This window comes from Alosa sapidissima, chromosome 9 (assembly GCF_018492685.1).
Source record: "Alosa sapidissima isolate fAloSap1 chromosome 9, fAloSap1.pri, whole genome shotgun sequence".
Classification (NCBI taxonomy): Eukaryota; Metazoa; Chordata; class Actinopteri; order Clupeiformes; family Clupeidae; genus Alosa; species Alosa sapidissima.
In genome coordinates this window covers 37,786,063-37,813,562 of record NC_055965.1, presented here as the reverse complement: position 1 = coordinate 37,813,562, position 27,500 = coordinate 37,786,063, and the positions used below count along the sequence as shown (strand labels likewise).

The window sequence follows — 27,500 nt, the reverse complement described above, 5'->3', positions numbered from 1 at the left end:
AAGGCGCATCATCATAAAGATAGGCTACATTTAATCTGCATCATGCCCCATTTTAGCGGAAAACAAGTTAACATACATATATCATTTATTCTAATGGGAAAGACAGATAGCCTAATCACACCTTGACGTTACATCTAGTTATTAATTTACAGGCCATTGAATAATTTTACTAACACGGCAGTTATAAAGAATTATGTGTATGTAACCAGAGAAGAGAATTGGCACTGTCTGGTTACTTCCGGTTTCTGGGCTGGTTGCAGTTCCTCCTCAGATTCCACTTGAGGGCGCTCGCAGGTCGAGTGCAGAATGCATTGAAGTCTATGGAGCTTTAACCCTCAATATCCACTTTTCTCTGGATATAATTTTTTGAGTAGTAATTTGAATGTTGCATTCGCTAGGAGAGGCAAAGAAAGCACACACTGTTGATTGTTATATTTTTTGAAGTCACGTAAGTCTTCTAAACCTGTAAGAAATGAAAAGGACATAAGTACTCGTTCATTCAACTTTAGATCTAAAATCTATATTGAACCTGCATAAACTACAATAAAATCTATATTGAACCTGCATAAACTACAATAAAATCTACGATTCTTCCACGACAAGCAGGTGAAAGAGATACATTTAGCCGTCTAGCTCCATAGACCCCCATTCAACCTGCACTCGCCCGCGATCACCCCCAGTGGAATTCTAATGGAACTGCAACCAATTTCCATACAATGGGGCTTACCGTTTTTCTCAGTCGCTTTGGTGCTTTTTTCTAAACTATTAGTTCAACCTCCACAACATTTAGTAATTTGTGCACATCATAGTAGCAATTTCTCCTTCCTCTGAACAAATTGCAAATACTTTTGGACATGTATCAGTTGCTTTCATACAATTCTCTGCTGTTTTTTAACATTATCATTTGCTTATGTCATGTCAGTCAAAATGAACTATACTTATGAATGCTGAATAGTCGTTCCCAATAAAACTAATAGTCTTCATTTCATTGCTTGAGTCATTATATACAAAATGGTATAACTACAAAACTAGTTATCAAATTCTGTCACAGTGCTGTAGAATTGCAAAGAGCATACAGTAAAAATGTATGCATTCAGTGTCTTGTACTCACTTACTCACCTAACTACAGCAATGTGTAACTTTACTGTAGTTTTCAAATGGCTGTACAAGTACTGTATAGTGCTGTCTTGAGCATGTTCAGGTAGTGTCACCGAGTTCTGACCTTTTTTTGCATTGGAAAACACTGAGAGAACTGTCATAATGAAAACATGACAAAGCCATTTGACTATCTTGTTCATAAACGATGGTGTCAAGACTTCTCATTTTGATGACACTGACAGTTTCATTGACATGAATACCTGCTTTTGAGGAATGGACTATCCATTTTGAGCAAGTGACGTGCTTTTGCAGGTCATCCACTAGATTTTGCAGTTTGCACTAATTGTTTTGAGAATTGCACAACTTCTGTGCAAATGTTAATAGTGATGTGAGAAAAGCACCAAAGCGACTGAGAAAAACTGTAATAGGAAGTGCCAAGGCTCTCCGTAGACGGGCTCTGATGTAACTTACTCATGTCGAAATGATGTAGGCTACATTACAACCCATTCAGCACGTACTAGCTACACTTACCATATCCGATGTAAAACGGTTAGCTTGCTAGCTAGCTAGCTAACTGTGGAACTTCAGTATAACAGGCATAGCCAATTATCTCACCTAGTTGTAGGAAAAAGGCTACGTTCATATTACAAGTGATAGAATGAATGTGTGACTTATGTTTAGTTGATGTTATGATATACAATATATACTATACCAATTCTATACTAATGCAGCCGTGGCCTACTGGTTAGCAGTTTATAATAATATAATGTACAATATATACTAGTGCTGTCAGTTAAACGCGTTATTAACGGCGTTAACGTAAACCTATTTTAAGGGCGTCAATTTTTTTAACGCAAGATTAACGTTCTTTTTGGTGTAACAAACTTTGTAGTTTTTTCACATGCTGTTGCAACAACTAGTAATGTTAGAACAACTACAACACCACACTGGATCTAGCTAGACCGTGCTGCATGTACACGCCCCCTTTTGGATAATGGAAACCTATGCTGCATAGAAGTGGGGAGCGAAAAGGAGTTATACTTACTAAATCTTGAAACAAACGTGAATAAAAGGCACAAAATAAGGTTGGTGTTGAGTTATCTGTGTGTTTATGGGATTAATGGACCATTATGTTCCTATTTTTTGCTCTTTCCAGTTTAGCCTACTAACAGGAGTGTCACGAATGTAGAACAGTCAAACTGCCCGTGGCTGACATGTAAAGTTAAGCTTGCTGAACTTAACCACGGCTGCATTAGTATATAATTGCTTTAGTATATATTGTATAGAATTGCTATAGCAAGTCACCCCAAATATTCACATGGAGTACTGCTGCTGATGGGAACTCCTTTTAAGCTTAGACCTGGTCATGATAATTATCCTGCTTGTCGATCCAAAATAAAGCATTAAAATATATGAAGTGTGTGTGTGTGTGTGTGTGTGTGTGTGCATGTGTATGTGTGTGTGTGTGTGTGTGTGTGTGTGTGTGTGTGTGTGTGCGTCTGTTTGTGTGCGTGTGTTTGTATTTGTGTATGTGTTTGTGTGTGTGTAAGTATATATACTATAAGTGGCCTACTGGTTAGCGCTTTGGACTTGTAACCGGAGGGTTGCCCGGTGCCCCGACCAGTAGGCACAGCTGAAGTGCCCTTGAGTAAGGCACCTAACCCCTCACTGCTCCCCGAGCGCCGCTGTAGCAAGACGGCTCACTGCTCCGGGATTAGTGTGTGCTTCACCTCACTGTGTGTTCACTGTGTGCTAAGTGTGTAAGGAGTCCTAATGTTTCTATACTGTTCAAACTCCTGATCATGTGAACTGTTGATTAATTACCCTACCACATGATGGTATGACCTCATGGTGGGCCCATTGTCACATATTGCTGCTAGAACAACTTTTGATTATATCTCTAACCTTTGCCTTTTTCACAGGAGAAACTAACTAGGAAGCAGGAAATGTAATTAATGTGTACATTGTCATGTCTTGATTAATTCACTCTCACTACAACAATGGTCTCAAGTCTCATCAAAGTACTTCTCATGTGACCCAAAATCAGCTGACCTCCAATCATGTGATCCATATCAATATAACCAACTACAAACTAGGTAGCCTATTTAAGTGAAGTTTACAGAGCATTCTAGGAGCCATTCTGTAGTCAGAATCTCCCGCACCACTAAGGTGTGTAGTCATCATCCTCTGAGCTGGTATGTTCATTCTCTGATTGCTTCATATGGTTTCCTAAATGTTCCTTTAACCTTTTTTCGTAACTTTCACATTATTCATTTAGATGTACCTTCTATAATGTATTGGATGAATAACTTGTACCTGACAAATAAATTGTGATGTTCTGACCCGCATAGCCTTACTATTGTACTTGTAGTCCAGAGTAGCAGTTTAGGTAACGTTACTAGCATAATGGACGGTTGAGATTATCGCCGCCGTAGAAACTAAATCACCTGGGAGCTGGCATGTTATTATGAAATGACCAAGCATTACACAGCGGTGGGCAGTTTGTCAGCGATGGTCCTAGATTGGTCGCGAAAACCTAGCACAGCCTGACCCCCTGTAGCATAGGAATTTGCTTGACTGTCTAACACGCTGATGAGTATAGCAGTCCGGATCAGCATGTAACCTCTGACCACTTCCAGACCAATACGTGTTATGTTTAGGAACCGCCCGAATTAATCGTCAGATGGAGAAGACCTATAGTATATATTCCTAAGCTTGAGCGTGTGTCACAAGAAAACGAGTTAGGCATTCTCATTAACAATATGTATTGTGGGCGTATCAACCCACTAAGGATAACAATGTTACAATGAACCGAAACTTTTCTAATATTGAGCAGAGTCAGATTTATTAGGTTTAACAGGGGTTTATAATCAATTGAAATATTTCCAACAGCGCGCGGACAGCTTCACGATTTCCTTCGACCACTCCCAGTTCCCTCATTGGTCCTGACGAGTGACGTCATTTACAAGTGTGTTTCACTAATTCATGGATTGGGATAAATGCAGAGACCAAATTTCCCTCACGGGATCAAAAGAGTATATATACTTATACTTATGTGTGTGTGTGTTTGCATGTGTGTATGTGTTTGTGTGTGTGTGTGTGTGTGTATGTGTGTTACCTGATGATTATACATTGGTTCTGCTTGGCATCCATCATCGTTGTATAACAGATGTTAGCAATAGCAAAGATATGCCTGTAAATGACACATGCGCACAAAATGACAGGAACACAAGTCCAAAATCAATGGGGTTCAATCTGAATGAGGTTGAGTCATCAAGCACTCACACACACACACACACACACACACACACACACACTGTGTCTTGTGTTACCACAGGTGTAAGCTAATCTATGATATGTTGTACAAACACAATATCCTACTGGAGAGTGACCAACACAGCAGCATCTGATAACCCCCCCCCTCTCTCTCTCCCTACCTATCTCTCTCTTTGTCTCTCTCCCTCACTATCTCTCTCTCTCCATCTCTCTATCTCTCTCTCTCTGGGCCAGATGTACTAACGCTTTTGCGCCCATTTCAGGCGTATTTGTTTTGGAATGTGCCTGTAAAATCATTGCGAGGTACAGTATGTACAAACAGGCCGCAATGATGTAAAAGCGCAAACTGCCTGTCGCGGGAGCTGAAAGTGGCAGATTGCGATTGTCATGTCATGCATATGCATTCATGGGAGGATCCAGGGGAAAGTGGGAGTTTAGCGTAAAAAGATGGGAGGGGAAGAGTAAAGAGCGCCTAGTTATGTATTCTGCGGTTTGTACAAAGACTGCTCCTGAAAGCGCACGTCTATTCTGCGCCTAAATACTTCCGCCTTGTAAAAGCAGGTGTTAATCCAAATTGCAGTTCAATGCGTCAATAAGAGAACCTTTCAAAGACAACAGAATCGCTATTTAGAACACCAGTTTTTGTGGTGAAAGTATGTGTACTACCAAAAGTATGCCTTTTGCATGTCTTACTTTCACTTTCACGTCATTCACGTCATTTCCTACTTGCTAGATTTGACCAATCTTCCATAGCCTACGTGCACAAGTAGTTTGAGTAGAACTACTGATCTTCATTATCTCCCTGCTTGTTGACATCTTATCATGTATGGTATTATTTCATGATCGCTAAACGTTTGATTCTTTTTAATGTTGTCATCAGTTAACTTCATTCAACTGCGCTTGTAGGCGCTGCCATTCAGTTGTGGACGTTCGTAAATTGCGTTTATGGGCGGAGAAGGGCAGAGAAAGGCGCAGTTTACACTAAGGATTGAACGATTCATAAATACGACGGAAATTTGGGTCTGACAGCGCTCGCAATCTGCGGTGTGTCCATGGCGCTGATAACGCTACGTTCGCAAATGTACGTATATCTGGCCCTCAGTCTCTCTCCCTCCCAGATAGCAAAATTTGACCGGCCCACCTCTGGCCCACTACCTTGCCTCAGGGTTTTGTGAGTGTTGGCCCAGTTCTGGCTGGGCCTCCAGCCCAACAATGGCCCAGTTACTGATAACTGACACAAAGAATTTCCTCTGGCCCAGATTTGGCCCACACACTGCAAAATGACTCTCATTGTTTCTGTTGGCCCAGGTCTGGCCCACACACTGTAAAATGACTCTTATTGGAACTGTTGGCCCAGGTGTGGCCCACACACTGTGAAATGACTCTTATTGCTTCTGTTGGCCCAGGTGTGGCCCACACACTATATAACTGAGTGTTGGCTGAGTGTCGGCTTGGCCTCTGGGCCTGTACTGGCCCACACACTATAAAACTGATCTGACTGAGTGTTGGCTGAGTGTCGGCTGGGCCTCTGGGCCTGTACTGGCCCACGCACTATAAAACTGATCTGACTGAGTGTTGGCTGAATGTCGGCTGGGTCCCCGGACCACATGCAGCCCATTAACTAGGAAAAGTACTTGAAAATAAACACAAATCCAGAACTAGTAATTAAAAGCACAAGCTACTTTTATTAACAAGTTTAACAAACACAACCTTGCAAATAAAACAAACATTTAAAAATTATACAAGCTTTTACATATATACACTTTAGAAATTAAACAAGTTAAAATATACAAGCTACTTTTATCTACAACAATCGACATCTTTCATATAAAAAAAACACAAACAATTAAACATTTTAAAACTGTATAATGATTCAAAGAAATAAATTATTCTAAATTAACATTAAACATTTACAGAAATATTCTATCTCTCTCCCTCACTCACTCACTCTAAAAGAGTAATTCCATTGTCAGTAGTTTTGGGTTGTGAGTTAAGTGTTGTGCTAGTGCTTTAAATTCTGTATTTTTGTACCATGTACCATGACCTACCCAGCTACATACATGCACACACACTCACTCTCAAAGTATTTTTCAATAGCAGCAACCTTTGCCACCTGCCTTCTCTTTCTGTTGCCGCTTCATTGTTGCCTCCACCAGTTTCAGCAGCACTACCAGCCGGGGGTGTCTCCAAACTGCATTTAGGTATAAAAGAATATTATAAGATCATTATGAGGTCTAAAGCAAGATTTCAACATGTCATCTGTCAGAGAAGTTCTGTTTGTCCACTCAAATATACTCACAGATAGCCACCTCAGCTCTCTGTGGGGGTTGATCAAAGAGTTCTTTCCATCCATCCTTCAATTTGAGATGCATGGACAGTATGTCATTTCAAAAGAAAGGAAAAAAATCATTAAACTATTTATCCTTTACTGTCTGACAAAATATTACTAAAGCCCAGTCTTGCCACTCTGCAGCTGTCTTGGTAACACCTCCCTGGTAGTTATTTTGGGCAAACAAGACATTGTGTGATTGTTAAATGCTAATATATTACCAATGACAATCACCAAGAGCAAGACATATTTGTCAACACATACAGACCTGAAGCACAAAGGCTTGTGGACTTCCTTCACAAGAGTGTGGGTGCTCCAGTTGGTTGGCCATGTTTTCAACAGCGCATGTTTCCTGCCCACTCCTGTTCTTTGCCGACATAATAGATGAGGCAAACCAAAAGCATCTAAAAACGACACATCACAAAACACAGGCCTAGATGAAAGCTGATTCCTATGATTTGGCTCATCTAAACAAAAACGTTTTACTTATTCTATTAAATCAATGTACAACTTACCAAGAGCTCTTCAGGTCTCCTGTTTTTCCAACACAAGAAATGGTTCAGACATGTATACACGGGTAGCCTTCTTCATCCAAAGGAGTGCAGGTCTCTGGTCAGTGTGGCCTGGATTATGAGGTGTACATTTAAAAAAAGTCACAGTAACGTTAGGTTAATGGAAGTATATGTGTTCAAAAGGATTACATGATCATAAACAACCCCTCAGTACAAAATACAGAATGACCTTAAAATACAGATTTTGATGAGCTTTACATGACCAGGACAGGACCCACCCTGCTACCATCTCTCTCTCTCTCTCTCTCTCACACACACACACACACTCTCTTAAGGCATACAGTCTCGGTCCTGCCTGCCTAGTGCCTGAAGTTGGATAGATAACGATGAAATGCCCATTACCAATCGCTATATTCTAAGTCATGCAATACTGGTTAACTGTTAAAGGTGCCATGTGTAATGTCTGCCAAAAAATCAATTCATACTCCACATTCCATAAAAGATGGGGGCAGTATACCTCCAGAAAGTGTACCCTAGAGTAACAAACCGAAACACATGTATTGCAGTTTGGTTGGCTGTTATGTTGCCCGCATACCACCTCCCATGGCCGAAACTGGTATTATGACACCTGTCGGGCTGTGGCTAGTAATTTAGCATGCTAATTCAGGTTGATATCTCTTCAGCACTATACCTTGTCATTTTTTTAATGGCATCATCACCCTTATTTCTGCTCATTCTTATGATGCGTGTAGCTCATTTTTTGGATATTTTTACCTCAATTCTTACACATGGCACCTTTAAGCTATTTCTAAAATGATTAGATCCCACTTTTCTTTGAAAACCACATGCAAGTATAGCTAACGTTACAGCACTGAACGTTTTTGACTAACCACCAACACTGACGTTAACGGTAATTAGGCTAACAAAGTAGGGTAAGAAATCATAACGTTATGTTACCGCTAGCTTCGTCATCGTCAAGGGGGTTAGATTGAAACACCCATTCTTGTTATGCTACTTGTTAAACTTTATCTGCAATAATAAGCCTACGTACATTCATAATGATTTACATGCAATAACGGGTAAAGGTAAAGTTACTTACCACAGGCAGTGTCCAAAACGAGACAGTTTCGCGCCGTCCTGTTTTCAAACTGAACAGTTGCTCTGCTCGTGGCTCTTCCACATGTAATGGGCCGACAGTCACTTTACAGAATTGGGCCATGTACGTTTAGTGTCCGGCTGTCGCTAAATGTTTCATTTTTGCCGCCAACAGCCGCGATACTGATCATTGTTCGTTCCTGAAGTATCGGGCCACACACTGTATGAAATCCGTCTGCCGAGATTGATTCGAAAACTGGCAGCCCATCAAACCCCAATCGGGCCAAATAAGACACTCAGTAATCAGCCCAACTACTGCGTGTCAGTGTCGGCCCATTCAAGGGGACAGTGCCTCAGCCGACCTGAAACTCCGCCGACAGTGGCAGCACTCAGCCAGAATCGGGCCGACTATGCTTGCTATCTGGGCTCTCTCTTTCTCTCTTGCAGAATGCCCTAGGCTGAGGGGGTTGTTTGAGTTACAGTGAAGGAGTGGTGTGGGAGATTGGGGGAGTTTGTTTATTTTTGGTCCCAAATACTCTGTGGCTAGGAAGGCTCACATGGTTCTCTAGAGTTTTGTATTTGGACAGGCTTAACCACTTACCCGCGCACACACACACACACACACACACACACACACACTCAGACACACACACACACACACACACACACACTCAGACACACACACACACACACACACACACACACACACTCTGACACACACACACTCACACACACACACACTCTCCGGTTCCGGCGCCGTCAAGTGTGGCAGCCTACTCAGCAGCTCCGTGTCTTAGTGTTTGTTTCTACGTCTTTTGTTTACTTTTTACTTTTTACTTCGCAACTTTTTGGATTCATCTGTGTGACTGATGGCATCTGACTGATGCATCTGTGTGACTAGATTACACACTTTGAGGAGTGTTTTTATTCTATCCTATGGATACGGACATATTACAACGCTCCAGCGACAGCAAACTTGTGTACTCAAGGAACGACGGAATGTTGGCGACATCCCAGAGGAGCTGGTGCTTTCGGGGCTGCAGAGCGGGAGTTAAAGTGAAGACGAGGCGTCGGGAGAAGAAGTGGACACACAAGCCCTCAGTTCCATCGATTGTGATGGGAAACGTGAACTCACTGGCTAATAAGACTGACCAACTGGATGCCCTGGTAAGAAACCAGAAGTTGTACAGGGAATGTAGTTTGCTATGCTTTACGGAGACGTGGCTAACAAGCCATATCCCCACTTCTAACGTTGAGCTGCCCGGCTTCAGTGTAGCTCGTTTGGACAGAGACTCTAAACTTTCTGGCAAAAAGAAGGGAGGTGGACTGGTGCTGTACATTAACAGTAGATGGTGCAATCCCGGACATGTAACAGTGAAGGAAACTGTATGCTGCAAGGATGTGGAGTTATTAGCGGTTAGTCTCCGTCCGTATTACATGCCGAGGGAGTTCTCGCACACAATTGCTGTCTGTGTTTACGTTCCACCTCGAGCTCTCCCGGATACAGCATGTGACGTCATCCACTCCACAATCGCAAGGCTTCAAACCCAACACAGTGATGCCTTTTTTGTGATCTCTGGCGACTTCAATCACATAACACTGGATTCCACACTCACAAATTTTTACCAGTATGTTGACTGCCCTACAAGGAAAAACAGGACAATAGACCTCTTGTATGCAAACGTGAGGGATGCATACAGTGCAAACCCCCTCCCCCCACTGGGAAAGTCAGACCACAACCTCATTCATCTCCAGCCAATGTACAAGCCCAAAGTACAGAGGCTACCAGTTGCCACACGCACCTTCAGGAAGTGGACACCCGAAGTGGATGAGGCTCTGAGAGACTGCTTCGAGTGTACTGACTGGAGTGTGTTACAGAATGGAGAGGACTTAGAGGAGGTCACACAGTGCACAACTGACTACCTGAACTTCTGCATGGACATTGTTGTTCCCACCAGAACTGTACGCTGCTTTCCCAACAACAAGCCTTGGATAACCAGCAATGTCAAGACCCTTCTTAACAGGAAAAAGATGGCGTTCAGAGAGGGGGATATGGCAGAGCTGAGGCGCGTAAAGGGGGAACTCAAATTCAAGCTGAAGGAGGCTAAGGAGGATTACAGAAAGAAGGTGGAACAGAAGCTGTAGGAAAACAACTTGAAGGAGACATGGGACTGCATGAATGTTATCACTGGCCTGAAGAAGAACAGCTCTGTGGAGGGGGACCTGGACAGGGCGAACCAGTTGAACCACTTCAACAGGTTTGACTGCCCTGCTCCAGCTCCAATGGCGGTGGTCTGTCCACCATCCCCCACCCCCACACCCCCTCAATACCAGCGCAACACTTACCTCCATCATCACAGGCTATCGTACTCCCACCATCACTGGATTTTGCACCCCCTCCCCCACATGGCGATCACGAACAATGAGGTGACAACGACCTCAGTCAACAGCCATCAGACACACAGATCCCAGATGCACCCCTCCCCCTCCCCTCCCCTTACACCCCTCACCATTACAACAGATCAAGTGACAGTCCAACTAAAGAAATTGCGCAGCAATAAAGCAGCGGGGCCTGACAGACTGTGTCCAAGGCTACTCAAGGCCTGTGCTGCTGAACTGGGGGAGCCACTGAAGCACATCTTCAACTTGAGCCTACGCCTTGGACAAGTTCCAACACTGTGGAAGACATCATGTCTTACCCCTGTCCCTAAGAAGCCACACCCTAGTGAGCTTAACGACTACAGACCTGTCGCTCTTACATCACATGTCATGAAAACAATGGAGCGGCTGGTCTTAGGTATGCTCAGACCCCAGGTACGCCATGCACTAGACCCGTTACAGTTTGCATACCAGGAGAAAGTGGGCGTGGACGATGCCATCACTTATCTTCTACACAGGACACATTCCCACCTGGACAAGGGGAAAAGTGCTGTGAGAATCATGTTCTTTGATTTCTCAAGTGCTTTTAACACCATCCAGCCCCTCAGACTGGGAGACAAGCTCTTGCAGATGGGTGTGGACGCTCACCTGATAACCTGGATTACAGATTACCTGACCGAGCGACCACAGTTCGTCAGACTGAAGCACTGTCTCTCTGACACTGTGATCAGCAGCACCGGAGCGCCACAGGGAACTGTGCTCTCTCCAGTCCTGTTCACCCTGTACACATCTGACTTCTGCTACAACACCAAGTCATGCCACATGCAGAAGTTTTCTGATGATACTGCAATTGCGGGGTGTATCAGGGACGAGCAAGAGGAGGAGTACAGGAGCCTGGTGGAGGACTTTGTGCAATGGTGCAAACTCAATCATCTTCAATTTAACACTTCAGAGACCAAGGAGCTGGTGGTGGATTTCCGTAGGTCTAAGCCCACTCCAGTCCACATTGAAGGGGTCAATGTGGAGGTGGTTAGCACCTACAAGTATCTGGGTCTCCACCTGGACAATAAACTGGACTGGTCAGCCAACACTGATGCACTCTACAAGAAAGGGCAGAGCAGGCTGTACTTCCTGAGGAGGCTGCGGTCCTTCAATGTGTGCAGTAAGCTCCTCAGGATGTTCTACCAGTCTGTTGTTGCCAGCGTCCTCTTCTATGCAGTAGTATGCTGGGGAGGAAGCACAAGGAAGAAGGATGCGGGGCGAATTGACAGGCTGGTAAGGAAAGCTGGCTCTGTAGTGGGAGCTGAACTGGAGTGCATCACTTCACTATCTGACAAAAGGACCCTGAACAAACTGATCAACATCTTGGACAATGAGTGTCACCCACTCCACAGCACTATTGTTAAGCAGAAGACCCTGATCAGCTGGAGACTTCGCTCACTGCCTTGCACAACTGACAGACTGAGAAAGTCATTTGTCCCCAGGGCCATTGAACTGTTCAATGCCTCACTTAAGGGAAGAGGAGAGATAGACTTCTCTGCATAGTCTGTCTGCCTCCTCACCCCCTCCATGTTTGGTACTGTCTGTCCACTAGCCACTTGTACCACTGTCTTTATGTCTCACTGTTTGCGTGCTATATTAGCACATATGCATAACCCCCCCTCCATGCCACAGCCGAACTGTGGCCACACTTATACATTTTCTTAAATAGTTAAATATATAGATATATAGACTTTACTTTACTTTATTTCTGCATTGTTGCACTGTTGGACTTACTCATTTGCACTATCACCATGACTACTATCACCATTGCACTACCACCATGACACTCATTCACACAGAGCACCTTAGAGCACCTTACCATACTTTACTATGCACAGAGAATCACAGGCTCAGTCCCTGCCTCAGTCATTGCAAGCGCCTCTGATTGATTAATCACCACTATGTGGATACTGTTTTTATTTAGATTAAGTGTTAGTATAATTTGTATTTTTGTCATTTGTATTCAATCACACACACACTCAGACACACACACAGACACACACACTCACAGACCACAAACAGACACACACACTCAGACACAGACACACACAGACACACACACACACCGACACATACACTCACACACCACAAACAGACACACACATGCACACACACACACACACACACACAGACACACACACACTCACACACCACAAACAGACACACACACACACAAACAGACACACACACACACACACACTCACGGTGGATTGTCTCCGAGTCCGTGTCCCTCATACTGAAGTACCATATCAGTGCCGTAAATGTTGAAGAGTTTGTAAGGGTTCACTGACACTAGGATACTGCCGATATACGTCTGAGAGAGGGAGAGAGAGAGAGAGGGAAATAGAGAGGGAGAGAGGAAAAGAGAGGGAGAGAGACAGATAGTCATATGAATCAGGTGCATGTGAGTGTGTGTGTGTGTAGTAGGTGTGTGTGTGAGTGCAAGCATGAGTGTGTACAGTAAGTGTGTCAGAGAGAATGTGTCGGTATGTGAGTGTGTGTGTGAGAGTGTGTAGATGTGTGTCAGAATGCATAGGTGTCTGTGTGTGTATGTAGGTGTGTGAGTGTGTGTGATCGATCTTACATAAATGAGCTCCCTCTCATATCGATTCCGCAGGTTCATCAGAACTGACGCTTCACTCAGCTCCCTGAGACATGTAAACACACACACACACACACACACATATATATATACATATACACACACACACGCACAAATGTAAAAACACACTTGTAAACAATGTTGTGTTGTGAGAGGTTAGTTTGTAAACAATGCTGTGATGTGAGAGGATATTTTGTAAACAATGTTGTGTTGTGAGATGTTAGTGTGTGTGTGTGTGTTTTGGGGCTTGTGTAATGTGTGTAAACAATGTTGTGTTGTGAGATGTTAGTTTGTGTTGTGATATGTTTAAGCAATTTAGCACGAGTGAGAGTAGGATTGGTCATGGATATTCCCACAGGTGTTGTCCGTCCGGAGGCCAAGTGGGACAGGCAACAACAGCAGTGGGAATATCCCTGACCAATCCCACGATCCCACAGTAGGGTTCATACCACTACCACCTCTATGCCTCTATGTTTAATGGCTCCAGATTAGCAAGCATAAGCCCGGTTATACAGTGTATAGAGATGCAGAGTAAATGTTTGATGACTCCAGATTAGCAAGCATAAACCTGTTTATACAGTGTATATGCAGAATAAATGTTTGATGGCTCCAGATTAGCAAGCATAAACCCATTTATACAGTGTATAGAGATGCAGAGTAAATGTTTGATGACTCAGGATTAGCAAGCATAAACCTGTTTATCCAGTGTATAGAGATGCAGAGTAAATGTTTATAAAAGGCAAAATTTGAGCATTAAATATTCAAATATAAATCGATTATTAAAAATAATAATAAATGAAATGTGTGTGTGTGAGCATGCATGTGAGTGTGTGTGTGTGTGTGTGTGTGAGCATGCGTGTGAGAATGTGTGTGTGTGTGTGTGTGAGCATGCATGTGAGAATGTGTGTGTGTGTGTGTGTGTGAGCATGCATGTGAGAATGTGTGTGTGTGTGTGTGTGTGTGTGAGCATGCATGTGAGAATGTGTGTGTGTGTGTGTGAGCATGCGTGTGAGAATGTGTGTCTGTGTGTGTGTGTGTGTGAGCATGCATGTGGGAATGTGTGTGTGTGTGTGTGTGTGAGCATGCATGTGAGAATGTGTGTGTGTGTGTTCTCTTACGCCAGTTGTGTCATGTCCTCGATACCATCCACTTCTCTCCTCTCTCGATATCTCATAGTGGGCAGACTCCTAATAAAATAGATCTGAAAAACAACACCAATCATCCAATCAAATCCCTCAACATAAACCAACCCACCAATCAAATCTCGTGGTGGACAGACTTGTTGGGTGTTGAAAAACAACACCCAACAAATCCTTCAACATGAACCAACTCACCAATAAAATCCCTCAACATAAACTAACACACCAATCAAATCTCTCAACACAAACTTTAATTAAATTCTATTTCAATTTAATTTCACTTATAGAGCGCCAAAACATTGCCATTGTCTCATGTTGCTTTACAGAGTGTTAAACAGAGAATAACTATGAGTAACAGGGACCAGGAAAAACTCCCTAGAATTGGAGATACATGTGGGAAGAAACCTCGAGCAGATCCACGACTCAAGGGACTGACCCATCTGCCCAGGGTCAGTACAGAACAGTAAGGTCTGTTTACATGATAAATGAATAAGTTAGTTAGGTGTAGAGAAAAGAACATGGTGTTTAAAGCCACCGGAGGTGTATGTTACAAAGAGGTCGGATGGTTACATATCCAGTATGATAATGCATGAATCTTATTTACACACACAAACCAACCCACCAATCAAATTTCGCAATATAAACCAAGCCACCAATCAAATCTCTAAGCCACCAATCACAACAGTGAAGATTAGCAAATGCAGCCATTTAATCTCTTACCAATCCAGTCTCTTAGTTACCAATTAAATCTCTTAGTTACCAATTGAGTGTCTTAGTTACCAACTCCTTGGATACCAAGCTTACCCCTCGTGCTGTTACAGCTTGTACATTTATGTTCTGTGTGTATTCAGACATGTTTGGGTTGGCTTCCGGTTGTTACAGCTAGCTTGCTATAACTCTTCAGCTAGCTTGCTATAATAAGCCCCACTCATCCAATTGTTACAGCTAGTTTGCTATAATGAGCACCAATCTTCCGGTTGTTACAGCTAGCTCGCTATAATAAGCACCACTCATCCGGTTGTTAGAGCTAACTCGCTACAATAGAGTTTTTCTCGATCGTTTTGATACCTGTGTCAACTCTGACATCACGTTCTCAAAACAGTTAACACCCGTGTCTGAACAAAAGCACTCTGGACAAAATGACACATTTTGCTTGCAAAAGGCTGTTACTCTCTCAAAACAATTAAAACATGCAGCAAAAGCAAATCTTGCCTTCAAACACTACAACTTGTTGCCAATTCAAAAACACTCTTTAATCAATCATTTTCTGGTATCAGAAAAAAACTGTGAAAAGAAAAAATGTACTGAATAAAAAAATAATTTATTCATTCCTCCCAAGATGTAACTGTCATTGACATGTAAGACATACAGCAACCACCTAGCAAGATACTGTACATTTCATTGAACTACAACTTTCATCGAAATAGACCTACAGTAAGTCAAGTCAAGTCAAGTCGGCTTTTATTGTCAATTTCTTTACATGCACTGGTCATACAAAGAATTGAAATTTCGTTTCTTACTTTCCCATGCAGACATAGACATACTTTAAATACAGACATAGACATAGACAATAAACATTAAATTAAAGTGCAAGACTGAAATATAGAACATGTATGTATCAAAATAGAAATATAGGACATATATATATAAAAAAAAAATAGAGGTAGTTGTGTTGTATATTTATATAGTCTTAACAGTTACATGAAGTTTAAACTTGTGCTTGTGTGACCTGTATATTTACATTGATATCCAGTATGCAGTAATTTCAAGTATATCAGGCTTGATGTGAAGCAGCAACACGTTAGGCTGCGCAGTCACAGTGCAGTTCCACAAGGCGGTGTTGGGGGGGGGGGGGTTAGGGTAGACAGGATCCTAGTTTCCTAGGTTCCTGGCTGGCTGGTGGGTGGGGGGGGCTGTCAGTGATGGGAGAGTGGGTAGAGTGTTCAGCATCCTGATTGCTTGGTGGATGAAGCTACTTGCCAGTCTGGTGGTGCGGGAGCGGAGGCTCCTGTACCGCTTTCCAGAGGGCAGGAGGCTGAACAGTTCGTGTGCAGGGTGGGTTGTATCCTTGACAATCATTAGTGCTTTGCGGGTGAGGCGGGTGGTGTAAATGTCCTGCAGGGAGGGGAGTGGTGCTCCAATGATCCTCTTAGCTGTGTTAACAGTGCGCTGGAGGGTCTTCCTGTTCTGATCTGTGCAGCTTCCGCCCCACACTGTGATGCTGCTGGAGACGATGCTCTCGATGGTCCCTCTGTAGAATGTAGTCATGACGGGAGGCGTGGCACTTGCCTTCTTCAATTTGCGCAAGAAGTAGAGGCGCTGCTGGGCTTTCTTCGCCAGTGATGCTGTGTTGGTGGTCCAGGAGAGGTCGTCGCTGATGTGCACCCCCAGAAATTTTGTGCTGCTCACTCTCTCCACAGCATCTCCGTCGATGGACAGTGGTGGCAGTTGTTTGTGGCCTCTCTGAAAGTTGACAACAATCTCCTTGGTCTTGCTGACATTTAGCAGGAGGTTGTTGTCTTTGCACCATTTAGCCAGCAGGTCTACTTCTTCTCTGTAGTGAGCCTCATCGCCCTTAGTGATGAGGCCCACCAGTGTTGTGTCGTCCGCAAACTTCACCAGATGGTTGGAGCTGTGAGTGGTTGTACAGTCATGTGTTAGCAGTGTGAAGAGCAGGGGGCTGAGCACACACCCTTGAGGGGCCCCCGTGCTCAGGGTCAGAGTGCTTGAGGTGTTGTCCCCGACACGTACTGCTTGTGGTCTCTGCAACAGGAAGTCCAGCAGCCAGTTGCAGAGGGAGGTACTGAATCCTAGCTTGTCCAGTTTGCTGATGAGTTGTGGTATTATGGTATTGAATGCTGAACTGAAGTCTATGAACAGCATTCTCACATATGAGTCTTTATTGTCTAAGTGGGTGAGGGCTGGATGGAGTGCAGAGCAGATTGCATCCTCCGTGGATCGTTTGGTAAACACCTTTTGTACGGTTTTCTCCAAATAGCAACACAAAACAGACATCTCTTATGTAAAATGAATGATTGCTGATTGAAGAATTGTGCAAAGGAGTTTCACACAGGTGTATCAGAGATTCAGACTTATGCAAGGAATCTATACCACCTGTGAAAAGATGTTTTCCTTTTGTTTAGCATGGGAAAACCAATAGAGTTTGGGGCTTTTGAATGACACCTGTGCTAACTGTTTTGCAAAAGGGTGTGAGAAATGTGTGAACCCAATAAAAATGTGTGAACACATTCGCAAGAGATGACTTCTGCTGTGCAAAGAAAGTAGTCATGAAGACCAAGTGGGTTCCAGTTTACTTAAGCAGGTAAAAGCAATCGAGAAAAACTGTAAGCACCACTCATCCGGTTGTTAGAGCTAACTCGCTACAATAAGCACCAATCTTTCGGTTGTTAGAGCTAGCTTGCTATAATAGGCACCAATCTTCAGCTAGCTTGCTATAATAAGCACCACTCTTCAGCTAGCTTGCTATAATAAGCACCACTCTTCAGCTAGCTTGCTATAATAAGCACCACTCCACCAGCCATTAGGTTATAACTATCTTACACTCTCTCTCCTTCTCTTCTGCGAACACACCTTCTTTCTCTCGCTCTCACACACACACAAACACACTTTCTCTTCACCACACATGCAGAGAAACTTGAGTAAGGTTTATAGGACAATAATTCTCTGCCACACACACACATACACACACACACACACACACACTAACAGTAACTTGAGTAAGGTTTATAAGACAATAATTCTCTCTGCCTCTCTCTCCTCTCTCTCTCTCTCTCTCTCTCTGAGAGAGAGGCATGAACACACAGTAACTTGTAACTTAAGTAATGTTTGTATTGCTTGTAAATCCCATTGAACTGTAGTATAGATATCTTAGTTTGATCAAGCCCTTTGTGTTGGAGCATAAACACACACACACACACACACACAATGAACACACAGCAACTTAAGTACAGCCTATACAGCTTGTGTGTGTGTGTGTGTACCTTATCAAACCAGGGTCCGGTGGGTTCTCCCTCCCTGTGTATGTGTGTGAGTGAGTGTGTGTGTGTGTGTGAGTGTGTGAGTGTGTGTGTGAGTATGTGTGTGTGTGTGTGTGTGTGTGTGTGTGTACCTTATCAAACCAGGGTCCGGTGGGTTCTCCCTCCCTGTGTGTGTGTGTGTGTGTGTGTGTGTGTGTGTGTGTGTGAGTGAGTGAGTGTGTGTGTGTGTGTGTGTGTGAGTGTGAGTGTGTGTGTGTGTGTGAGTATGTATGTGTGTGTGTGTGAGTGTGTGTGTGTGTGTGTGAGTGTGTGTGTGTGTGTACCTTATCAAACCAGGGTCCGGTGGGTTCTCCCTCCCTGTGTGTGTGTGTGTGTGTGTGTATGTGTGTGTGTGTGTGTGTGTTTGTGTGTGTGAGTGTGTGTGTGTGTGTGTACCTTATCAAACCAGGGTCCGGTGGGTTCTCCCTCTCGGTCGGGTTCCCACAGCACCTCCCCCTGTTCCTCCCCGAGCCAGGTGACGGCAGGCGGCATGAGTCCCTCCAGCATGCCCTCCTCTCGGTACATGGCCCACTTGCTGAGGTTCTGCAGGGTTCCATGCGGTAGAACCCTCTCTGCGGCCCACACGTCCTCGGGGGTCTGGCTGGGCCAGCCGCCGTGACGGGCCCAGTGGTCGTCATGGGAACGGGCGCGCGCCGACACGGCAGAGTAGCGTCCGTCGGGTCCGATCAGCTCGCCGGTGACGGTCCTGGTGGTGAGGCCCGTGGGCAGCTGCAGGGCGGTGCTCTTCATCTGCGCGTTCTGCAGCGCCTCCGACAGGTACGGCGCCGAGCGGAACCCACGCGCGAGAACCGACCCGTCCGGCAGCCGGTAGCTGACCTCGCGCATGGCTTGGTTCCGCTGCAGCGCTGCCGACAGGTTGGGCCCAGTCGGTTTAGGACGGGCGGTCAGGACAGAATCGTCGGGCAGGCGGAACGATGCAGACTTGAGCGCTGGGTTCTGCAGCGCGGAGGACAGGTCAGGCTGGGTCGGCCGCGGGTAGGCGGTGATGACGGAACCGTCCGGTAACCTGTAGGAGGCGCTCTTCATGGCTTCGTTCTGCAGCGCGCGGGACAGGTTGGGTGTCGTAGGCTTGGGGTACGCCGAGATCACAGAACCATCTGGTAGGCGATAGGTGGCCGATTTGACCGCTTGGTTCTGCAATGCAGCAGACAGATTGGGGGTCGTGGGCTTGGGGTACGCCGAGATCACAGAACCATCTGGTAGGCGGTAGGTGGCAGATTTGACCGCTTGGTTCTGCAATGCAGCAGACAGGTTGGGGGTCGTGGGCTTGGGGTATGCTGAGATCACAGAACCGTCAGGCAGGCGGTAGGATGCGGCTCGTAACATCTCGTTCTGCAGCGCTGCTGAGAGGTTCGGACTAGTGGGCTTGGGTTGGGCGGAGATTACAGAACCGTCCGGGAGTCTGTAGCTAGCGGTTCTAAGCATCTCATTCTGCAGGGCACTGGAGAGGTTAGGACTAGTGGGTTTGCCTGTGCGAGGATCCACACTGATGACGGAACCGTCTGGGAGTCTGTAGCTAGCGGTTCTAAGCATCTCATTCTGCAGGGCACGGGAGAGGTTTGGACTAGTGGGTTTGCCTGTGCGAGGATCCACACTGATGACTGAACCGTCTGGGAGTCTGTAGCTAGCGCCTCTTAGCATCTCGTTCTGCAGGGCACTGGAGAGGTTTGGACTAGTGGGTTTGCCTGTACGAGGATCTACACTGATGACGGAACCGTCCGGCAGCTGATAGGTGGCTGAACGTAGCTGAGGATTCTGCTGCAGAGCTGCCGACAGGTTTGGGGACATGACCTGAGAGAGAGAGAGATGGAGAGAGAGAGAGATGGAGAGAGAGAGAGAAGTGCAGAGAGAGAGAAGTGCAGAGAGAGAGATGGAGAGAGATGGTTGAATGCTAGCATGAATAGATTGAGTGGACTGATCTGTGGTAGAATGTTAGCGTGAGTAGATTGAGTGGACTGATCTGTGGTAGAATGTTAGCATGAGTAAATTGAGTGGACTGATCTGTGGTAGAATGTTAGCATGAGTAAATTGAGTGGACTGATCTGTGGTTGAATGCTAGCATGAGTAGATTGAGTGGACTGGTTGAATGCTAGCGTGAGTAGATTGAGTCAACTGATCTGTGGTTGAATACTAGCATGAGTAGATTGAGTGGACTAGTTGAATGCTAGCATGAGTAAATTAAGTGGACTGGTTGAATGCTAGCATGAGTAGATTGAGTGGACTGATCTGTGGTTGAATGCTAGCATGAGTAGATTGAGTGGACTGATCTGTGGTTGAATGCTAGCGTGAGTAGATTGAGTGGACTGGTTGAATGCTAGCATGAGTAGATTGAGTGGACTGATCTGTGGTTGAATGCTAGCGTGAGTAGATTGAGTGGACTGATCTGTGGTTGAATGCTAGCGTGAGTAGATTGAGTGGACTGGTTGAATGCTAGTGTGAGTAGATTGAGTGGACTGATCTCTGGTTGAATGCTAGCATGAGTAGATTAAGTGGACTGGTTGAATGCTAGCGTGAGTAGATTGAGTGGACTGATCTGTGGTTGAATGCTAGCGTGAGTAGATTGAGTGGACTGATCTGTGGTTGAATGCTAGCGTGAGTAGATTGAGTGGACTGGTTGAATGCTAGCGTGAGTAGATTGAGTGAACTGATCTGTGGTTGAATTCTTGTGTGAGTAGATTGAGTAGACTGATCTGTGGTTGAATGCTAGCATGAGTAGATTAAGTGGACTGGTTGAATGCTACCACGAGTAGATTGAGTGGACTGATCTGTGGTTGAATGCTAGCGTGAGTAGATTGAGTGGACTGGTTGAATGCTAGCGTGAGTAGCATAAATTGATTGAGTGGACTGATCTATGGTTGAATGTTAGTATGAATTCATTGAGTGGACTAATCTATGGTTGAATGTTAGCATGAATTGATTGAGTGGACTGGTCACCTGTGGTTGTTGTGGGTCTGCCATGACCAGGGTTCCGTCAGGCAGGCGGTAGGAAGCGGAACGCAGGTTAGGGTTCTGCTGAAGGGCTCGCATCAGCTGCGGAGATCCGCCTGGTTGCTGGAGCCTGGGATCCGAGCTGATGAGGGTTCCGTCTGGGAGGCGGTAAGACGCGGAACGCAGATTAGGATTCTGCTGAAGGGCGTGCGCCAGCATCGGAGAGGCCGGGTCTACATCCACAGGCCCGGTGATCTGAGGGGTGACCAGAGTTCCGTCGGGCAGGCGGTAAGATGCCTGTGCAAGCTGCGGGTTATGACGTAGCGCGGCAGAGAGTTGCGGTGATGTGCGCCGGTCCATCCGTGGAGACTTGCGCGGGTCGTACAGCGTTCCGTCTGGCAGGCGGTACGAGGCGTTCCGCAGGTAAGGGTTCTGTAGAGCACCCGAGAGGTGTGGTGAGTGTGGGGCGGAGTAGGTGGACTGGGTGGAGCGTACGGAACCCGGGCGACGCAGGTGTGAACGGTACGAGGCGTTCCGCACCGCTGGGTTCTGGAGCGCTGACTGGAGGGCGGGGCCTGGAGCAGGCTCCTCCCACTGCGTGACGACTGGCGAGTAAGGAGAGCGCGGTCTCTGGAGCGGAGCGGCAGTGTAGGAGGCGGAGCGAAGCTGAGGGTTCTGCAGGGCGGAGCTTAGCTGGGGGGAGGAGGGCGAAGACAACTCCTGGTAGTCCGGGGGAAGCTCCGCCCCATACAGGAAGGATGGGAAGGGCCTCGGGAGGGGAGCGGCGTAGGAGGCGGAGCGGAGCTGAGGGTTCTGAAGAGCGTTGGCCAGCATAGGGGACGAGGCAGGGTCTTGGGGGTCAAAGGGCGCCTGAGGGAGGACAGAGAAAGGGTTACCATGACAACGATGCGAAATGAACACATACTAAGGGTTACCAACACAACCACAAAACAAACACTCAGGGGAATGTGGCCCACAGCTGGAGTGTTGTTATGGAAGTGTTGTAATCTGGGAGTAGTTGCGGTGTGTGTGTTCTAACCTGAGAGTAGGTGTGTGTTCCTGTGTTCTAATCTGAGAGTAGGTGTGTGTTGTGTTCTAACCTGAGAGTAGGTGTGTGTTCCTGTGTTCTAACCTGAGAATAGGTGTGTGATGTGTTCTAAGAGTAGGTGTGCGTTCCTGTGTTCTAACCTGAGAGTAGGTGTGTGTTGTGTTCTAACCTGAGAGTAGGTGTGTGTTCCTGTGTTCTAACCTGAGAGTAGGTGTGTGTTGTGTTCTAACCTGAGAGTAGGTGTGTGTTCCTGTGTTTTATGTGTTGTGTTCTAATCTGAGAGTAGGTGTGTGTTCCTGTGTTCCAACCTGAGAGTAGGTGTGTGTTCCTGTGTTCCAACCTGAGAGTAGGTGTGTGTTCCTTTGTTCTAACCTGAGAGTGGGAGTGTGTTATGTTCTAACCTGAGAGTAAGTGTCTTCCTGTGTTCTAATCTGAGAGTAGGTGTGTGTTCCTATGTTCTATGTGTTGTGTTCTAACCTGAGAGTAGGTGTGTGTTGTGTTCTAATCTGATAGTAGGTGTGTGTTCCTGTGTTCTATGTGTTGTTTTCTAACTTGAGAGTAGGTGTGTGTTTCTGTGTTCTAACCAGAGAGTAGGTGTGTGTTGTGTTCTAACCTGAGAGTAGGTGTGTGTTGTGTTGTAAGAGTGGGTGTGTGTTGTGTTCTAAGAGTGGGTGTGTGTTCCGGTGTTCTAACCTGAGAGTGGGTGTGTGTTGTGTTCTAAGTGTGGGTGTGTGTTCCGGTGTTCTAACCTGAGGGTCAAGGCCGTAGGGCTGCAAGGGAGCCCCGTAGTTCGCTGAGCGGATCTGTTGGTTCTGCATGGCACTCGAGAGCATGGGGGACATCGGTTGCCCCGGAAATGCCTGTGCTTCCATCATCTGGGGCGCGTACGGAGGAGCAGGCTGGAGAGGAGAGGACAGGTGGGCGGGGCTTAGGTGGGAGGCGCTGAGGGCGTCGCCCAACAGAGGGGAGGAGGGGCCAATAGGCTGCTCCATGGGGTACAGTTCAGGGGCAAATGCAGGGCTCATGGCCATTGGATGTCCGTGTTTGATTGGCGGGAGTGGGGAGGAGGGTCTTGAGAAGTGCCTGATGGAGGGATGTGGTGAAGGTGGGCCATAGGGCTTGACTGACGGCTGGGGAGAGCCAATCGGCATCCCCGGAGGCAGACGTCTGCTGGACTGGCGGGCCATGAGTGGTCGGCCCCTCCCCACTGGCCTCTGGGGGTTCCGGAACGCTCCCGGTGAGCGTGGGAGGAGGGGCCTGCGGTGAGCCACGCCCCTGGGCATGCCTGGCGATGCCCTCTGGTCCTGCATGTGGGAGTGGTGACTTCGCACCGAGCCACGTAGCGGCGGAACGTTCTGGTTTGGTGCTCCCGGAGGGAGGGGCTTCACAGCCCCCATGGGGATCCCACGGCCACGCCCACCTCGCATCAGGCCGCCGCGCCCCCCAAACCCCGGCGTCGTCCCTGGAAACGGGTCATGCATGAGCCGCGTGGAGCGACGAGACAGGGTCGGGGAGGCTCGGCGAGGATCGGGGGCGAAGCTTTGGCGAGACAGACTCGGTGAGGAGGAGGAGGCAGCGCGATGATGAGGGGAGGTGGACCGTGGCGGGGACGCCGCCGGAAGCTTCCGCGCCCCAAACGGACGCGAGGGGGAGAGGGGCGGGCTGGGGCGCCTCATGGATGCCCGTGGTGATATCGGGGGACTGCTGGGTCGACGGAATGAAGATCGCGGCGACCCTGGGGGACTGGGGCGCCTGAAGGAGCCGCGTGGCGACGCGGGCCCTGGAGGAGGGGGGCTCCTGCAGAGTAGCGAGACTCTTGGGGACGTGGGGGGGCTGGTGCGCAGCGAGGGAGGGCGCGAGGGCATCCGGGAGGGCATGGGAGGCATGGCGTGCAGGGGGGGCTCCCGGTATGAAGGCTGGGGCTGCAGGCGTCGGGGGGGTCCCCCGGGGGAGGAGCGAGGGCTCCGGCGCAGGGCGAGGGGTGACGAGGGGTGGGGTGCGCCAGGCGGGTGCCCAATGAGGCCGCGCGGCTGAGGGAGGGGGCTGCCCCGCAACGGAGAACCATGCAGAACGGACGGAGAACCACGCATGGACAGCTGCGGAGACGGCTGGGGGCTCGGACGCCGCAAGGGAAGCGGGGAGCGGCGGGGGTCCACAGGTGGCATAATCATCGACCGGCGGCTCGGGGTGGGGGAAGGTGGCATCTGAGCGCCAGGGAACCCCCTCATCTGAGCATCAGGGTACCCCCCCATCTGGGCGCCAGGGTACCCCCCCATCTGACCGGCAGGGAACCCACCCATCTGAGCATCAGGGAACCCACCCATCTGGGCGCCAGGGTACCCCCCCATCTGACCGGCAGGGAACCCACCCATCTGGGCGCCAGGGTACCCCCCCATCTGACCGGCAGGGAACCCCCCCATCTGAGCATCAGGGAACCCACCCATCTGGGCGCCAGGGTACCCCCCCATCTGAGCATCAGGGAACCCACCCATCTGGGCGCCAGGGTACCCACCCATCTGGGCGCCAGGGTACCCCCCCATCTGGGTGGGCATGGGAGAGGTATGGGGGGAGCGGCCCAGGACTGGCGAGCCCTGCTGATTGGCCGTCTTGATGAGCATGGCAGTGGGGGTGGGCACGGAGGGCAACATGGGAGACTGGGGGTGGAAGCTGGGGGGCGTGGCCATCGACATCACTTCCTGCGGCATGGCGGCGGCCTCGTACTGGATGTCAGAGAGCTGGTCGAGGTTCTGGGGTGCAGGGAGCAGCGGAACCTCCATGCGCTCACGCCCAAACAGCTTCACCTGCGGCCGAGGCACGCGGAACTCCATTCCCCCAAGCTCCGCCTCCACTGCTCCCCCATAGGCCGACTCCAAGGTCTCGGCCACACCCCCCTCGCTGTAGTTCACCTGGTAGGGGTCAGCGTATCCAGGGGCGAGGGTTTGGCCGTAGGGGTCGGCGTAAGCAGGGCCGATAGTCTGGTAACCGGGGCCGATAGCCTGGGCGTAGGGGTCGGCGTATACGGCAGCTTGTGCGTAGGGGTCAGCGTACGGATCAGCAAATGCGTTTCCGTAGGGGTCGTACATCCCTCCTCCGCCGTCTCCATAGGGATCCGCCACCATCTCCCCGTAAGGGTCGTATGCCCCTCCTCCGCCCGCCAGGTCGTCATAGTAACCCAGCTGGCCTTCCCCCTCGTAAAGCTCCACACCATCACCGTAGAAACCATACTCCTCCTCTGCAGGGTACATTTCACCCTCTCCGTAGAACTCACCTCCTCCTCCTCCGGTGTCATAGTAACCTGATTGCAGGTCATCGTAGTCATAGTAACCACCCAACGCGTCATCGGGACCGTAAGCGTCAAGGTAGGGATCGTAGGGGTCAAGGTAAGGGTCGTAGAACTCGTGTCCGTCAGGGTAGAACTGGTCATCGTAGCCTGTGTGGGGGTCGTAGAACCCATCGTCCTCCAGCTCGTAGTAGCCCTGGTCCTGGGAAGGGACGTCGTAGTAGTCTGATGTCTCGCCGTAGGGGTCGCCGTAGGGGTCAAGGGGCGGGGGCTGTTGCCGTAGTGACCGCCTGTTGAACATGCCCCTCTCTGGTCGCCCGCCGCCACCGTCGTCCTGCTGGTAGGCGGGGTTCTGGTAACCACGGAGACCACGTGTGCTTGCGTAGCGGCCCGCTGGCAGACGACTAGAGCCATGCCGAGATGCGTAGGGGTCGTGACCCCCATAACGCCCCGCCCCGTGACCCCCGCCAAGCCGCTGGCGACCTTTGGTGGACAGGAAGCGCTTGGTGAGCCAGTTGGTTGCCCCGGCGATCTTCCCCAGCACCAGACTCTGGTTCTTGAAGTCCACGCTGCCGTCGGGCCGTCGTCCGAACAGTCCGCGCAGGAAGCCCTTCTTGTTGGCCGCCTTGCCACTTCCTCCCATGCGGATCAGCATGTAGGAGGGCTTCTTCCCACCATTCTCTGCCTCCTTCTCCTTCTTCTTCTTGCCGAAGCGCATCATGAAGCGCATGTTGTTCTTGAGCAGGGACTTGCGGCGCTTCTTGCGGGCCACGCGGGACTTGCGCCTCCCGAGGCCCAGGAACAGACGCGACGTGCTCTTCAGCTTCTTGCGGGAGTTGCGGCGCCGCTTGAAGCCAGAGAAGCGCATGAAAAGGCGCGAGGTGTTCTTCAGACCGCGCTTCAGCTTCTCCACGCGGGGAGGATCAGCCCCCGGCCCCGCCGCGCCCTTACGCTGTTTCTTCTTCTTGGCGTCGGCCGCGTCCGCTTTGCCCTTCTTCCTCCGCCTGTCGTCTTCCTCGCTCTCCTCCTCTTCCTCCTCCTCTTCCTCGTCCTCCTCATCCTCTGAGTCGCCACGACGACGACCTTTGCCCTTGGCTGCGCCCTTGCCTTTAGGGTCGCCTTTCCCCCGGCCCCCCTTCCCTCTGCGCTGGTCTTCCTCCTCCTCCTCCTCCTCCTCTTCGCTAAACTCCTCCTCCTGGCTGTCTAGAAACTCCTCCTCCTCCTCTGACTCCTCCTTCCTGCCCTTCCCCTTTCCTTTCTTGTCATCTTTTCCTCCTTTCTTGTCATCCTTCGCTCCCTTCTTGTCATCTTTTCCTCCTTTCTTGTCATCCTTCGCTCCCTTCTTGTCATCTTTTCCTCCTTTCTTGTCATCCTTCGCTCCCTTCTTGTCCTCTTTTCCTCCTTTCTTAGCATCCTTGCCCCCTTTCTTCTCCTCCTCTTTGGGTTTCTCTGGCTCTGCCTTTCCTCCCTTCTTCTTGTCGTCTTTGCCCTTCTTGGTTGGCATGATGACTGCCTATGGGCATGAGCAACACTATATACACACGCGCGCACACACACACACACACACACACGCACGCACACACAGACACACACACACATTAGGTTGGCATCCTGACATCTGCCTATAGATATGAGCAACACTACACACACAAACACACACACACACACACGCACACGCACACACACAGTATATAAGCATCCTACAACAACAACA

General features: G+C 48.3%; 1 protein-coding gene and 1 long non-coding RNA gene across 2 annotated transcripts in view; both read right to left on the bottom strand.

The window, feature by feature from the left end:
* myo15ab (myosin XVAb) overlaps positions 1-27,290 on the bottom strand; it is a 143,526-nt gene extending 116,236 nt beyond the window's left edge. The window contains exons 1-7 of the mRNA XM_042103536.1: positions 23,256-27,290; positions 21,417-22,328; positions 18,906-20,444; positions 14,452-14,534; positions 13,316-13,379; positions 12,936-13,045; positions 4,217-4,291 (exon numbers count right to left, since the gene is read on the bottom strand). Coding sequence (XP_041959470.1) covers positions 4,217-4,291; positions 12,936-13,045; positions 13,316-13,379; positions 14,452-14,534; positions 18,906-20,444; positions 21,417-22,328; positions 23,256-27,290 — 6,818 coding nt within the window. The remainder of the gene's footprint in view (positions 1-4,216; positions 4,292-12,935; positions 13,046-13,315; positions 13,380-14,451; positions 14,535-18,905; positions 20,445-21,416; positions 22,329-23,255) is intronic.
* On the bottom strand, positions 6,226-7,318 carry LOC121719018. Its single transcript, XR_006034070.1, has 4 exons — positions 7,219-7,318; positions 6,972-7,107; positions 6,674-6,728; positions 6,226-6,565 (listed from the first exon to the last, which is right to left on the bottom strand). It is a non-coding gene; the product is annotated as an uncharacterized LOC121719018 (long non-coding RNA).
* Positions 27,291-27,500: the final 210 nt, after the last annotated feature.